This window comes from Patiria miniata, unplaced genomic scaffold, assembly GCF_015706575.1.
Source record: "Patiria miniata isolate m_02_andy unplaced genomic scaffold, ASM1570657v1 HiC_scaffold_10, whole genome shotgun sequence".
Classification (NCBI taxonomy): Eukaryota; Metazoa; Echinodermata; class Asteroidea; order Valvatida; family Asterinidae; genus Patiria; species Patiria miniata.
The window spans coordinates 2,597,301-2,610,891 of NW_024037048.1; the positions used below are offsets into that span (position 1 = coordinate 2,597,301).

The 13,591-nt window shown below is 39.4% G+C and overlaps 1 protein-coding gene across 1 annotated transcript in view; it reads left to right on the top strand.

The window, feature by feature from the left end:
- LOC119735321 (DDRGK domain-containing protein 1-like) overlaps positions 1–13,174 on the top strand; it is a 35,845-nt gene extending 22,671 nt beyond the window's left edge. Inside the window, exons 3-8 of the mRNA XM_038209022.1 lie at positions 344–490; positions 3,768–3,883; positions 4,921–5,022; positions 5,378–5,500; positions 11,810–11,905; positions 12,934–13,174. Of these exons, the coding sequence (XP_038064950.1) occupies positions 344–490; positions 3,768–3,883; positions 4,921–5,022; positions 5,378–5,500; positions 11,810–11,905; positions 12,934–13,161 (812 nt within the window). The 3' untranslated portion in view covers positions 13,162–13,174. The remainder of the gene's footprint in view (positions 1–343; positions 491–3,767; positions 3,884–4,920; positions 5,023–5,377; positions 5,501–11,809; positions 11,906–12,933) is intronic.
- Positions 13,175–13,591: the final 417 nt, after the last annotated feature.

A 13,591-nucleotide genomic window follows, 5' to 3' on the forward strand; every position in this document is an offset into this window, starting at 1 on the left:
GAGTCACATTAGTTGACGCCGACTGCCGTGTTTGGGGTTTACGGCTTATATGTCCCCTGTGCAAACAAGGAAACGTTCACTCTAGCTTCTCTGATGATTATTAATTGTCAAATTACTGATGACCCAATATCTACTATTTGCTTTTATATACCTGACTTACCTGTGAAGAAATCTTGCATGGCATATTGACGTGTACGTGTACTTTAACTACATGTACATGTATGGCATATTTCTGCTTTTGTGGGAATTTGGAATGGCCAAATAACCGAATATTTGAATATTACATCGAATGGATGGTCGAATAGTCAATTATTCGAATTGACTCAGCCCTATTACATTGCAGGTGTAGCTGAAAGGCGTGATCGTCCACATGTACAAGAAGCAAGGCAAAGAGATGAAGATGAAGCAGTAGTAAGAGCACCTGCGCGTAGAGCCAGGGCTGCTAGAAACCGAATGATGAGACAAGCTGTCAGGCAAGAAGAACTGGAAGGTTGGTAACAAGGCCCACGCTGTTACTTATCATGAATTGTAATCAGAAACTTTCAAACATTTTTAGATTGTGCATATTTTTTACTTGTTTTATTAGTGTGAGCTGTGTAATAGATGCGAGCCTGTGTAATTCCAATTTCTGGCCTTCCTTCTGTTTGTCCCGTCCAGCCTCCACATTCAGATGAAAACTGTTCAAGTTTTGGCTTCTAGATAATTTATGTTAAAAAAAGGAATGCAAGTTATCTATTCTACAACCTCTAATTGTGAGATTGAAGGATTGTAATGAGGAAATTTAGTTTTAAAAAGGTTAAGCAATTTAATTGTATTAACTATTATGTATATATATGTATCTATAAAATAAGCTGCATTTTCCACGACCCTTTTTATTGGGGGGGGGGGGGGGTGGGGTGGGGTGGGGGGGGGGAGAAAGCACGTGCTGAGGGTTTATTTTACTGTTAGTTAATTCGCCACTCATTTTCAACCCTATCCTACCCCCTTTGTTCCCATCAAATGAATGAATTTACAAATGAAAGAAGTTACTTATTTTTATTAAAATGGCTCGAAATTGGATATTGATGACATCATCTTGATGTAATACATGTATTTGGATGCACATGTTGGGATCAGGATTGATGTTCACACTGAGTTTCAAATTTGTTCGAAAGATGGTAATACAATTTCTTGAACAGACGGCACTTCCTACATGTACATCCATCCATCCATCTGTTTATAGTCCATCTGTCCCCGAACTCGAGGGTTGGACTCCATGATGATCATGTCTTCCTGGTCAGATAGCTTTTCTCCACTCTACTTGGTTCAATACCAGATTGGCATTAATCTGTAGACATTTCAGGTCATTGTTGATGTTGTCGTTCCACCTCTTCTTTGGACGGCCACATCGGTAGTTGCCAGGGATCTGGTAGTCAATCGTCTTCTTTGGCCAGCTGTCCTTGTTCATACGCTGGAGGTGACCAAACTAGCAACCATCTCGCAGTAATGCATCACCCTTGCCCTTGCAACAGTTCACTATGTAGGATAGGTTCCAATCTGCAGGAATCCCTCCTTCGTATTCAATGCGGTTGGCTAGTATGGTGATAGTGGTAATGATTTCTTTCCCAGCTGCTCTAATCATTTCGGCAACCAGATGGACCAGTAGATTTACGTATTTTCAATCGAGCCACAGCCTTAGCCACAGCCCTATCTTATCCAGATAGTAGGACCTTGCACAGGGGCTTGCTCAGGTAAGGAGTCATTGTCCCAAGGGAACTCCGCATTTTAGGAGACGCTCATAGTGGATCTTCCAAACATTCAGCTTTGCCCTTCCATCAAAAAGCAGGTTTCCACCGTCATCTTTGATACATTTGTCAACAACAATATCCTGGTTCACGGACTTCATTTTGTGAGTAAGCTTGAAGATAAAATTCCTCCCTTCATTACGTTCCAGGTTACTAAATCTATCTTCATGAGCTGTTTTCTTTGCCCTGTACACAACAGACTTCACCCTTCTTTTTGCTTCCAGATACTTTTTCTTATCACTACCTTTTTGCCAATCTTCCTTTTCTGTTTAACTACCTTTTTCACCTCGTTCCACCACCAGGTTTCCTTTTGCCGTCAATTACCACCTTAGGTCCAGCCACAGACAGCATTGCAAGCATTCGGCTATAAACACGATTTGATGTCATTCCAGGCAGAATCGATATCAACGTTAACATCAGCCACTGAGTCTGTAGTCTAATGTAAGAACACCAAAGGACCTAATGAACTCCTCGACTGTTCTCTCATATTCCCCATGGACGTCAGGCCTATGAAGTTTCCAAATGCATCTCTTCAGGAGGGATACAACGTGGCTTCTGTGTACGGGTTTGCAAGACAAGGTCGCACAACAGACTTGCACATTCTTCACCACCAATGACCTTTACATCTCAAACCAGCTTCAATTCATGGCGCCTGACAAGAATGTAATCAACTTGGGTACGCACCATGCAAGAAGGGTAGATGACAAGTTGACTATCTAGTGAAGAAGGTGTTGGATACAGCAAGATCGACAGCTGTGTGCACAAGTCCAGGATTCTAACAACCTCAGCATTCCATTCGCCAAACCTGTTGCCACCATGATGACCATCGAAACCTGCAGAAGCTTGTCCAACATGCCCATTTAGGTCACCACATACAACCAGATATTCTTCAGTTGGAACATTGATGACATTGCTGAGCAGCTTTGAGAAGAACAGATCTTTTTCTTCCTCTGGGCGATCGGACTGTGGGGCGTATGTTCAAAAGATGTTGACAATCAATTTACCAATCAGTACACATAGGCACATGAGGCAGTGGTCAACTCTTATCACAGAAATTACTTTGTCAGTCCATTTTTTCAGCCAGTAGCACACCGAAACCTCCAAATCCAAAGCTATCACCACTCCAAAAGAATTTATACTGACAGTTTTTCCCAGAGATCATTCTAGCAGAACAACTCATCCAACGTGTTTCCTGAACACAGCATATGTGAATATACGTCTCTGAGTCAAAGTCTCAACTACTTCAAAGTACCAACATTCAAAGAGGCGATATGAAATTTACAATTTGCTGTGGTCGCAAGATGACGGTCTGGCAGGCCCCACAGCGACCCTCCTCCCTGCCGAGAATGGCACCTTCACAAGAGGTTCAAGTGCCATTATTCTGGGTACCAAAATACGACATGATCATACTGAAAAAGTTTGAGGCGGAAAATTTTACGGCTGGATGCCCTTCCTAACACCAACGCTTTTGTTTGTGATCGACACTAGGTGAGTTGCCACCCAAGGCTACGTTTCTCACCAAACCCGGTCAGGTGGTTTTTATGGTGACCAACAGTCACCACGTGAACACTTTTACAACAGGCATTGTTCACTTTTCTAGGGGTAGGTGTGGCCAGCTGCCCTACCCACGCACGCCCTCTAGAGTGGACCACCAGTTGGTCCGGGATTGCTTATTTAATTCACAGCTAACCTCCATATCTGGAGGCCGTTTCCCTATCCGCCACCAGGGGACCCGGTAGATGGGAGATGATTGCTCCACGCTACATCAAATATCTGCTTCAACCTGTGAGAGTTAAACATCTCAAGTGTCTGTCAGCAAGCTCAACTGTGACTCAGATGAAATTGAAAGATGAAATCAACTTGTGCCCTCTTCCTTTGAATAAAAATCAAAGTATTTATGAATAAAAACATGTACCCTTTACAAGTTGAATGTGTGGTAAAAACTATAATGAGTTTACTTTTTACTTTTTTTTTTTTTTACAGAGGATGAACAGCAATTGCAGGAAGAAATTGACTATGAAACTGGAGTGACCAAAAAAATTGGAGCTAAGAAGGCACGCAAGCTTGAAATGAAAGCAGAAAAGCAGGCACAAAGAGAGGTAATTTTTAAACTGTGTACTGTGTAATGCAGCAACCTGTGTATAAACCGTGGATCAGGTTTATAATAAAATGGCATCACTCGTTTTCTGCTTGTTGCGTGATCCACAGAATAGCTGGATTAAGCCAAAGAAAATCAAACTTATCTATCGTTACAAGCAGTTTCTGGGTTCTTGCGTGGACCCCGAAAAAAGTGCATACAAACACCCCCCCCCCCCCTCCCCCATCTTACTATAATTCCAGGAATCTCTATGTGTCTGTCTGTATTTCGATTATCTCAAGAACCGGGCGCTGTATGATGTTGAAAATCGGCAAGTGTATTGATCAGGACCCAAGAATGTGCAGTGTCAAGTTTTAGGTTGTTTGGATCAGCGGTTCTCAAAAAAGCTGCAAAAAAGCAGCGTTTTCGGAGGCCTAGACCATACAAATGTGATGGCGCCACGCACAGCTGCACATATTCAACAGACACTGCACTCTATACTGCGCCATGGGTAGCAGTGTGTTAGAGTCTATACCGCTACGTTTTTATGTGAACACCACGTCGCGTGTTGTTCCATTGTGACTCAGTACTGAGAAAAAGAAAATCAGTTGACTTTGCACGTCAAATCTGCCGTACCTACTCCTGCTGGTATTTGTGTGTACGTGTGTATGAATACAGACAAATATTCTTGCGTCGGGTGGTGTCGTTGCTTGAAATATCGGCACACTCCGACACTGGGCTAGGTTCAGTCTGTGTACGTTACACATGCTGTGGGGATAGCTTAAGTTTGTGTGATTCACTACGCTGCCTCAACGGCGCTTTTAATTTTAACATTAACGTTGGGTGATGATGTGCATTGAGATTTTTAGAACACCAATTGGGCTGGCATGACATCAAAATATGTAAAAACAAATGAAACCAACGTGCAGTGCACTAGTAATTACAAAGTTCAACAACAAATTCATATCAAATAACATAGTTTGTTTCTGGTCACCACATCGCTTAGCTGTTTAACATCCATATAGATCATAGCATGTCTCCTTATTGTTCACTTTACAGCAAGAGTTAGCAGAGAGAGAGGAAAGGAAGCGTCGCCAAGAGATCATTGATGCACAACGCCAACTGGAAGCTGACAAGGAAAAACAAGAGCAAAGTCTCAAAGTAAATACCCTGTCATCCATCCTTTGAATGTTAAGAAAATACTGTAAAAAAATCAGGCGTAAAAGAAAGCAGTTTTGCCTCTCGCTCAAATCGTGAGGAATAACTGCTTAGTCCCCGTTGTGGTGGGGACTACACATAAGTTGTCCCATGGTACTGTGGGGACCAGAGACGCTGTGGGGACAGCAGAAAGTCTCCATAACTGGGTCCTAATTTGCCTAACATGAAAAAGTTACCCATAACATAGTGACGGCCCGCCCATCACTACGCACATCTGTACACACACAGAAAAGCCACTTTTTTTTGTCTTGCGGTAATATCACAAGGAGTTATTTGTACATTAATGTGCAAAATTTAGGAAGAAGAAGCAGCAAAGTTGAAGGAAGAGTCGGAGAAGCAAGAAGAGGAAGCTTATCTTTTACTCAAGGAGAATTTTGAGGTTCATGAGGAGGGTTTTGATAAAGTACTTACTGAATCAGAGGTAAGTTTAACATATGAATTGGACCATTCATTCAGCTTTAAGTTTGGCTCAGCTAGTAGAATCCATAAAACGGATCTCACAGTAAAGCACATTTAAAATAACATGGTTGAAGTGAATTGTTTCGGGTCAATATTTACAGTGAGGTGGCTTCACTGCCATTTCAGCTTTACTGGGAATAACTGTTTTGATTATTTTGATTGTCACCTGACTTTGATCGGTAGGAAACCTAATTTACATACATTAAGAATAAGCTGAGCAACTGGTGATGACCCACATACACACAAAATGTGCACATATGGGTAAGTAAGATCTGTTACATGGTACCCTGTGGAGACATGGGTATAATAGGGAACAAAAGATTGAATAAGTCTCCACAGAGCAATTTCTATAGGTGAATACATCGCCATATTGGTTATCACAAAAAAAGATATAATGGATTTTACTCAAAAACTAGGAATTTCCAAGGTGTGTTGATTCGTCGCAAATTGAAGGAAATTAATTCTGGTTAAAATAAGAGCATTTTGAAACTACACTTTCAAACTCGAAAACTTTAGTACACGAGAACAAATTAATGACTCCACAAGGATACAAATTCCAGTATGCGAGGATTACAACTATTGTGTATGAACAATGCTTTGCCTCGGGTTTGGCAGGGGAAAATGGCAATATCAAAGAGATTTACTATGGGTGTTGGCCTGTTAACCAGCAGTAACATAATAAACCAGTTGTTATGGGTAGTATTGGGAGGTTCCCTCGGTTCCCCGGTTCTAACCGGTTCCAATACGAGAACCGGAACCGCGAGTCCAATTCTTTTCAAAAACCGGGTACCCGCAATCCTTGGTTCCAGCTACAAAAGAATCAGTTCCAAATTAAATTACCCATTCTCTGTGCACAAAACCTAGAGCCAAGAGTCGGTTACATGTGTAGGAATTCAACACTGTGTAACCGGGAGAGTGGGATATATTAGTTTTAAAGTGTGGCACTCTCCTTACAACCGAGTGGTTCCACTAAAAAATCATTTGGGTGGAGCGAAGTTTTCTGTTTGTCTCAATAATATCAAATGTTTTATTTACAGCACAAATATAAGACAATATATATGGGTCATTCCACCGGGTTGGGGAACAATGTGTGACATATGACCATATTAAGAAAAGCATGAATGCCTTGCTAGCAGTTGCTCTACATAATATTTTTTGTTGGGTGTTTCACGACTGCAGAAAGTTTGAAATGATTTCAATGTATTTTGCCAAAAATATGAGCAAAAAATGTCATTTTGGATGTAACATTGACACCGTGTCAGTGTTACGCCCAAATGTGACATTTGTACCTTTTTAAAAAATTTCTGCAAAACATCACCCAAATTCGCTTTGCGTACTTCTTACTATACATGCAACACAATAAGAAAAGCTTTTGTTCGGTAGTCAGGTATCAAATGGAGCAGAAATGATAGCTTGGTTGTGTGGATGTAACATTGACACGGTGTAAAACCCAATGTCACACTTCCATTGAGTGATTTTTACACTGTTACATCCACACTTGAGGTATTGTTTCTGCTATATTTTAACCCCGACTATACCAAAACAAAGCTTTTCTTGGTGCTTAGGTGTCCAGTTGTAAATATGCAATGTCAGTTTGGGTAATATTTTACATACATGTAAAAAATGGCCAAAAAAAGAATATTTGGATGTAACATTGACACGGTGTCAATGTTACATCCGAATTAATACATTTTTGCTCATATTTTTGTCAAAGTACTTTCAAATGATTTCAAACTTTCTCAAGTATTGAAACACCCTAAGACAAATATTATGTTGAGCAATTGTTTAGAATGCATTGATACTTTTAATAATATAACCAAATATATGGATGTAACATGCACTACTTCCCAACCCGGTGGAATGACCCATATACAAATTATTAGGTATTTACAAAAGAATTACAATATATATGAACTTTGGGTATATAGAACGACAGTCAAAAGGGAAAATATGCTGAACTCCAAGGATAGGATCTGAAATGCATAAAAACAATAAATGACTATGAATTATGGGAAAACTTCCAGATCAAAATACATTATTAACGATATTAAATTCAAAGTAATTTGGGGAAACACTGTTTGTAAATCAAAGAATACATGTAGTTTTTATCAATACATCAGTAAGTGAAGGTTTTTACCACGTTGCCCAAATAGAAGAATTATTCAAATGGCAATTATGCAAGAATATGAATATTTTATATACATGCAGTGCAATTTTAAATCCGAAAATAGAAATGAATTATTCACCAAATAATGTTATAAAATACTGAAGTAAGAATATATAGCATGCCCTACGTGTAATAACAAATTTCTGAATGACCATTGGACTTTAAAGAAAACCGATAGTTTTGGGAGAATGGGAAAGTCTATTTCAAATAATAAATGTGAACATGAATATTATAGCAACGCTAAGATTTCAGTTAAAGTTTGCGTGCTGCAAAGGTTACAAATTTGTTTTTGTTTCAAAAGGAAAAATGGAGATTCACAAAAATAAAGTACCTGATAGCATTGTTTTCTGGAATTGCCGAAAAAATATTAAAATAGTAGGAAATAATGTGTTTAAATAAATCGACGGTGTTTACACGAAATGTTCAAAGCATAAATTTATAGTCAACGGAAAATCCTTTTTGCCATGCCACTCATGCAAGAATTTAATAGAGAATCATATGGAAAAAGCTGATTCTCAAAAATACTTGCAAATCACGACAAACAGATTTATTTCAAAAGTTATTAATCAGTCGTGATTGCAAGGCAAATTTCCGGCCGTGTCCGTTTTGACGGCCTTAATTTCTGGCAATAAACAAAGCATACAAAAGACCAGAATGTTGCATAAAAATGATGGCATAAAAAGATTCAGGCATAAAAAGATTCAGGCATGAAAAGTTAAATATCAGACAAGGGATTTACTCACCACTTGGGATGATCTACGTTCATGCCACAGTCGATGTCAAATCGATGATCGGCAGCAAAATAGACAAATATTTTACTGCTATCGGGGAGCCGCACTCAAAATTTGCAGATAAAAGTGGAGAGTGTAAGTGCTCGCAAAATGATGATCTGAACGCAACGAGGTGTTAGATCGAAATCAAAGTTATTTCACAGCTAGCCCTACAAGAAAACTATACCGAAACGCACGGAATGCCAGCTGTTTCTCTTAAACAAAGCGCGGTGGAATGCAAAACTTGCCTGCTCGCTACGCCCATTGCATAGTTTAAAAAGTAGCGGGCAAAATTCTAGGTGGCGCGCGCTGTGCAAAAAAAATGTTTAGTTGGCTGGAGAGGGCACTAGGCAAAAAGCATGATCGCAATGGCTGCTCACATGTGAAATGACACAACCACGAAGTTACAAAAGTTATGAAATGAATGCTGGAGTAAGGAACCTGTCGGGTAAAAGTAAGTACTGAAACCCGACCTGGTTACAACCGGGACATCATTTAATCTTGCTAGTCAAAACAGTGGCGAGGAAAAACCACAGACTCCAAATACATCACGGAGATCGGAGACAAACCGCCCTACGATGTTTGCGGTCGGGCCACGAGGCGTGCATGCATGCATGCAGTGCATTGAACCCAATACTAGTCCGTTTGGATAATCAGTATAACGTGAATTAAGGCTTATAAAATACGGACCCCATGGTGGTATTGCGCATGCTCCTGCATAGATAATTAGAAAAATGAACGATCATGAAAAAGAAGTCCGTTGTTCACATGAGTCAATTTTTTTGTCACACCGGCTCTGAGTGCTAGAATCGGCTCTGATGGCCCCGGCTCTGATGTGATGAGTGACGCGGAAATCGGCCCTAATGACCCGTGTACCGAGTACAGCGCGCAGAGCGCTGTTTTGAGATTCGGATTTTGTGAGCTTTGAGCCGGGCCACATGTAAACATCCCCAGCTCCATACGAGTATCGAATCTACCGTTGCATGAAAGTGAATTATTCCTTTGCTTCATTTCTAAAATTTCTTTCTGATCGGCGCACATGGTGAAAAATAGGCTGCTATACCTGCTAGATAATAAAGCGGTCGATCCGGACAACCCATGACTCGTTCAAATCAGAGCTGGGTAAATTTGTACATGGGTACGTCAGAGCCGATTCCAGCACTCGACCGGTTCCACATGTTCATTGTAAGCAAGGTACCAGTGTGTACGTGCTTAATGCGTGTACTTGTGCTGTGCAGTGAATCGTTTATTCTCGGTGGCATGGTGGTGTCGCCGCGGTAAATAAAATCATGGGAAAGGAACAGAGAATATAGTAATAAAGCTCGCAGTTTCACAGGAAAAAGACACTGTTTGAAGACATGTGTAGTGGAGTAACATGTATTTTAGTCAAAATCCACGGAGCACGGCCTCACAAGGTGTCACAGTTATTCTTTACATGTAATTTCCAGAGCTTATGTTTTTCATTTAATTTTCCGGGAGCCGATTCTGACTTGGAACCGGCTCTTTTTTGGGAACCGGAATAGGCTCCAGGAAGATTGGAACCGCTCAAGCCTAATTGGTCCGTTGAATACAATATCACACTCGCACTGCTTTCCATAATGAAAAAGGAAATGGCTGCACTTGAAGAACAACCTTTTGATGTCAAAAACCCTTTAAATAACTACTGGTGCTCATTTTCTTCAAAATGATGGGCTAAACACCCTCTTAGGCAACATTGAAATAAAAAATAAGTTAAAATACTAAAATGTATACAGGGTGGATAAAAAAAACAATGAAACCGAGATATTATTGCTAATTTTATGAAAGGGTCTATTTAGAGAATTGCGCCACTTTTCAATTGTGGTTTTTGTGGTGTCATTTGTCACAGACTGAAAGGCTATGGTTGCCAATCAAGGCAGGTGGGGAAAAAAAGAGATTTCACCATGAAAAGTTGTGCAATTCTCTAAATAAACCCTTTCATAAAATTGGTCACTGCTCAGTCAACCGTGAATGTAAGGACATGATCAGGGTGTCATTTTAAAGAGGAGATTTAACCCTAACAGAGGATATCTCCCTTTGATTCACGTGTGCCCTACTTCTGTTCCAATTGTGTCTCGGTTTGGTTTTTTTTTATCCACCCTGTATATACACATATAAATGTTACTTAATATGATATTGGATGGCTTTATCCCGGGGGATACAAGAATATATTGCATGAGGTATAACAATATTGCACAAGTCGAAAGACGAGTGCAATATTATTATAGCGAGTGCAATACATACATATTATTGTATCCCCTGAAAAAAAACCATCCAATATTATTTTTTATTTATATCAGGCTGACTTAATCCGCAAGAAATAAATTTCAGGACATTGTCTTTATTTCTCAAATTGTGTTAAATATGCTTCATTTCAATACTGAAGCAAATTTGGCACCACTCAAAGCTGCCATTGTGGTTGTTGACAGCAGTGCGGGTATACCCTGCTGCATCGTGTGAAGGTACCACGCGCTACACTCTGTTGACTAGTTGGCAGTTGTAAGTTTCTATGCTCTTGATTGTGCGGGAACCAGCGAAATTTGTTAAAATGCCCAGATGGAGACAACATAAAATTGTAATATTGCACTCATCCGGGTACTTTTTACGAAAGCATATAATACACTGATAGATTTTTACCACTGGAAACCTGATATAAATAATAATCTATAAATGTTGTTTGAATGACACTTACATTTACATGTATAGGAAACAAATGATTGAGTCACTGATCTGTCCAACATTGCACTGACATACTGTGGCCACACATCGCCTTGAAAAGTCAGCTCCAGATATTGAAAAATGGTAAACTTACATGAAATAAAACAGTGACCAGCTTGTCCTACATGCAACTGACAAACTGCGCACTCCTATAGAAATCTGGAAAGTATATGAAACACTCAACAGAGGTTTTGGGAGACTCCCAGTCGGTTTCTGACAATGTTATGTTGGGCTCATGTAGACAACTTGATGAATTTGCATTTAGAATGTTCTTTTGTCAGGTACTTCAGAAACCATGAATTTAAACTGAGTTGTATTAGCCTCAGACTAGTCCAACTAACTAATAGGATCATCCCTGAATTTAAACATGTTATAGATAATATTTTGGATTAAACATGTTAGACAAGTGTAGGAAACCAAATTACTTGAACTTGATAAAAGATATGAAAGGCCTCATCATGTGGACAACATTTGGTAACGAACCTAAATTTCAAGAGTGTTGCCCAAAGTACAAAATAAGAAACATGCCGATTTGTTGATAAACTCATCTCCCAAAATATTTCTGTCTCTGTTTCTCTCTCTTTGTGATGCAATGCAGTCACAAAATCTACTACAGGAGTTCATAAACTACATCAAACTGAAAAAAGTTGTACTGTTGGAGGACCTTGGTGGCGAGTTCAACATGAAGACACAGGTAATCTGAACTCCCTTCATGGATGTTAGTATTCACCTTTCCACTGTGAAAGACTTGGAATAAAATATCAAGTTCACGGTTAAAGAATCTAGTATCTGTGTTTTGTGAACAAGGTTATTTTGCGTGGAATAAGGTTGCGATGAAAGTAAGTTCCGAGAGCGTGATTTTTTTTATTCGTCATAAACGTTTCCAGTACATTTTGGATATTAGAAAACTGACATATTTTTGGTTGTAAAAAATTGACGATAGAGTCTAGAATTTTAAATTTTGCTTCTCAATCTACCGAATTGAAGAAATTACAGCAAAATGTTTAACTTTGGTTTCATTTTGGGAAGTCAAATCTCTCTTTCCTTCTTCCCAGCTTTTTCTCTATATATTTCTCTTCAGTCCGTGATACTCACCAGTACCACACTTGATCACGCAATAATCTGTATGTTCCATTCACCCCGCACATTACATTCCCTAAGCACCTTACAGTTCTACGGGTCTCGTTTGTGGAATGGACTTAGATCAGTCTATTAAATCACAGTCCTCTGCAGACCAATTTAAAGTCAGTTGCAATAACCATCTTGTGTCCCATTATTTAGCATACTATCTTTCTCTTTCTCCGTCCCGACCGGCTATTTTGCCCCCTATTTCCTCCTAGTATTTATTTACTCTCATTAGGATGTAAATCATTGACCCCCATTGCCTGTACATATGTATGTTCATCAGTCCAAAAATCCAAGACATAGGTATAACAAAACAATTGTTGACTGGTGTGATATGGGATATGACGTTTTCAACACTCTCGGGCGCATCGCCCCTTGGGTGTTCAAAACGTCATATCCCACATCACAGCAGTCAACAATTGTTAAATATTTTGATTTTATATATTTCTAAAACGTTACTTATTTGTTGAATTATTGTCATGGTCATTATGCAAGAGGGCTGTGAATTATTACAGGTAAAGAACATCTTTAAACAAAGAAATGTATGAGTAAAGAAATGTATAATGGTGGTTATGCTTGCGTTACATGTCATGTCAGGAGGCCATTCATCGGGTTCAAGACTTGCAAGACCAAGGTTTGCTTACTGGAGTCATTGATGATCGTGGTAAATTTATCTTCATCTCTCAAGAAGAGCTGGAAGGTGTTGCTAAGTTTATGCAACAGCGAGGTAGAGTATCTATTAGTGACCTCGCTGAGGCTAGCAATACATTGGTCTTCTTAAACACAGAGAATGATCCAACTTTCCAGCAAGGGATTGTAGCGTGAATTTAGAGAAGTATAAAATTAACGGCTTAAATTTTAAAAGTTTTTCATGGTAAAAGTGTTCTGTCATTTTTTGCCTTTGCATTATTTTGTTATCATCGGTCAGGCATGCAACTTTTCCTCGGATCCGCTGATTTGCTCGTTTTTTACTTCTCATGAATGCCATTACCAATTGAATACTATACAAACTCTTGTGTGGTTTGGAGCTTCCTCGTTTTCTCTAAATTCTTAGTTGCATGGCTGATCAGTTTAAAGGTCGAGTAGATCATTTGCATCCAGCCAAAAAGTTACTGACCAAATTATTGTTAGAAAACTATATTGCTGTCATTGTGAAGAAAACTATAAAAGAAGGTCGTTTCCAAAGATTTCTCAAGTGAAGCATTTTTGGAATTTCCGTTAGTAGTTCTTTTGTAATGGACCGATCCAGTAAGCA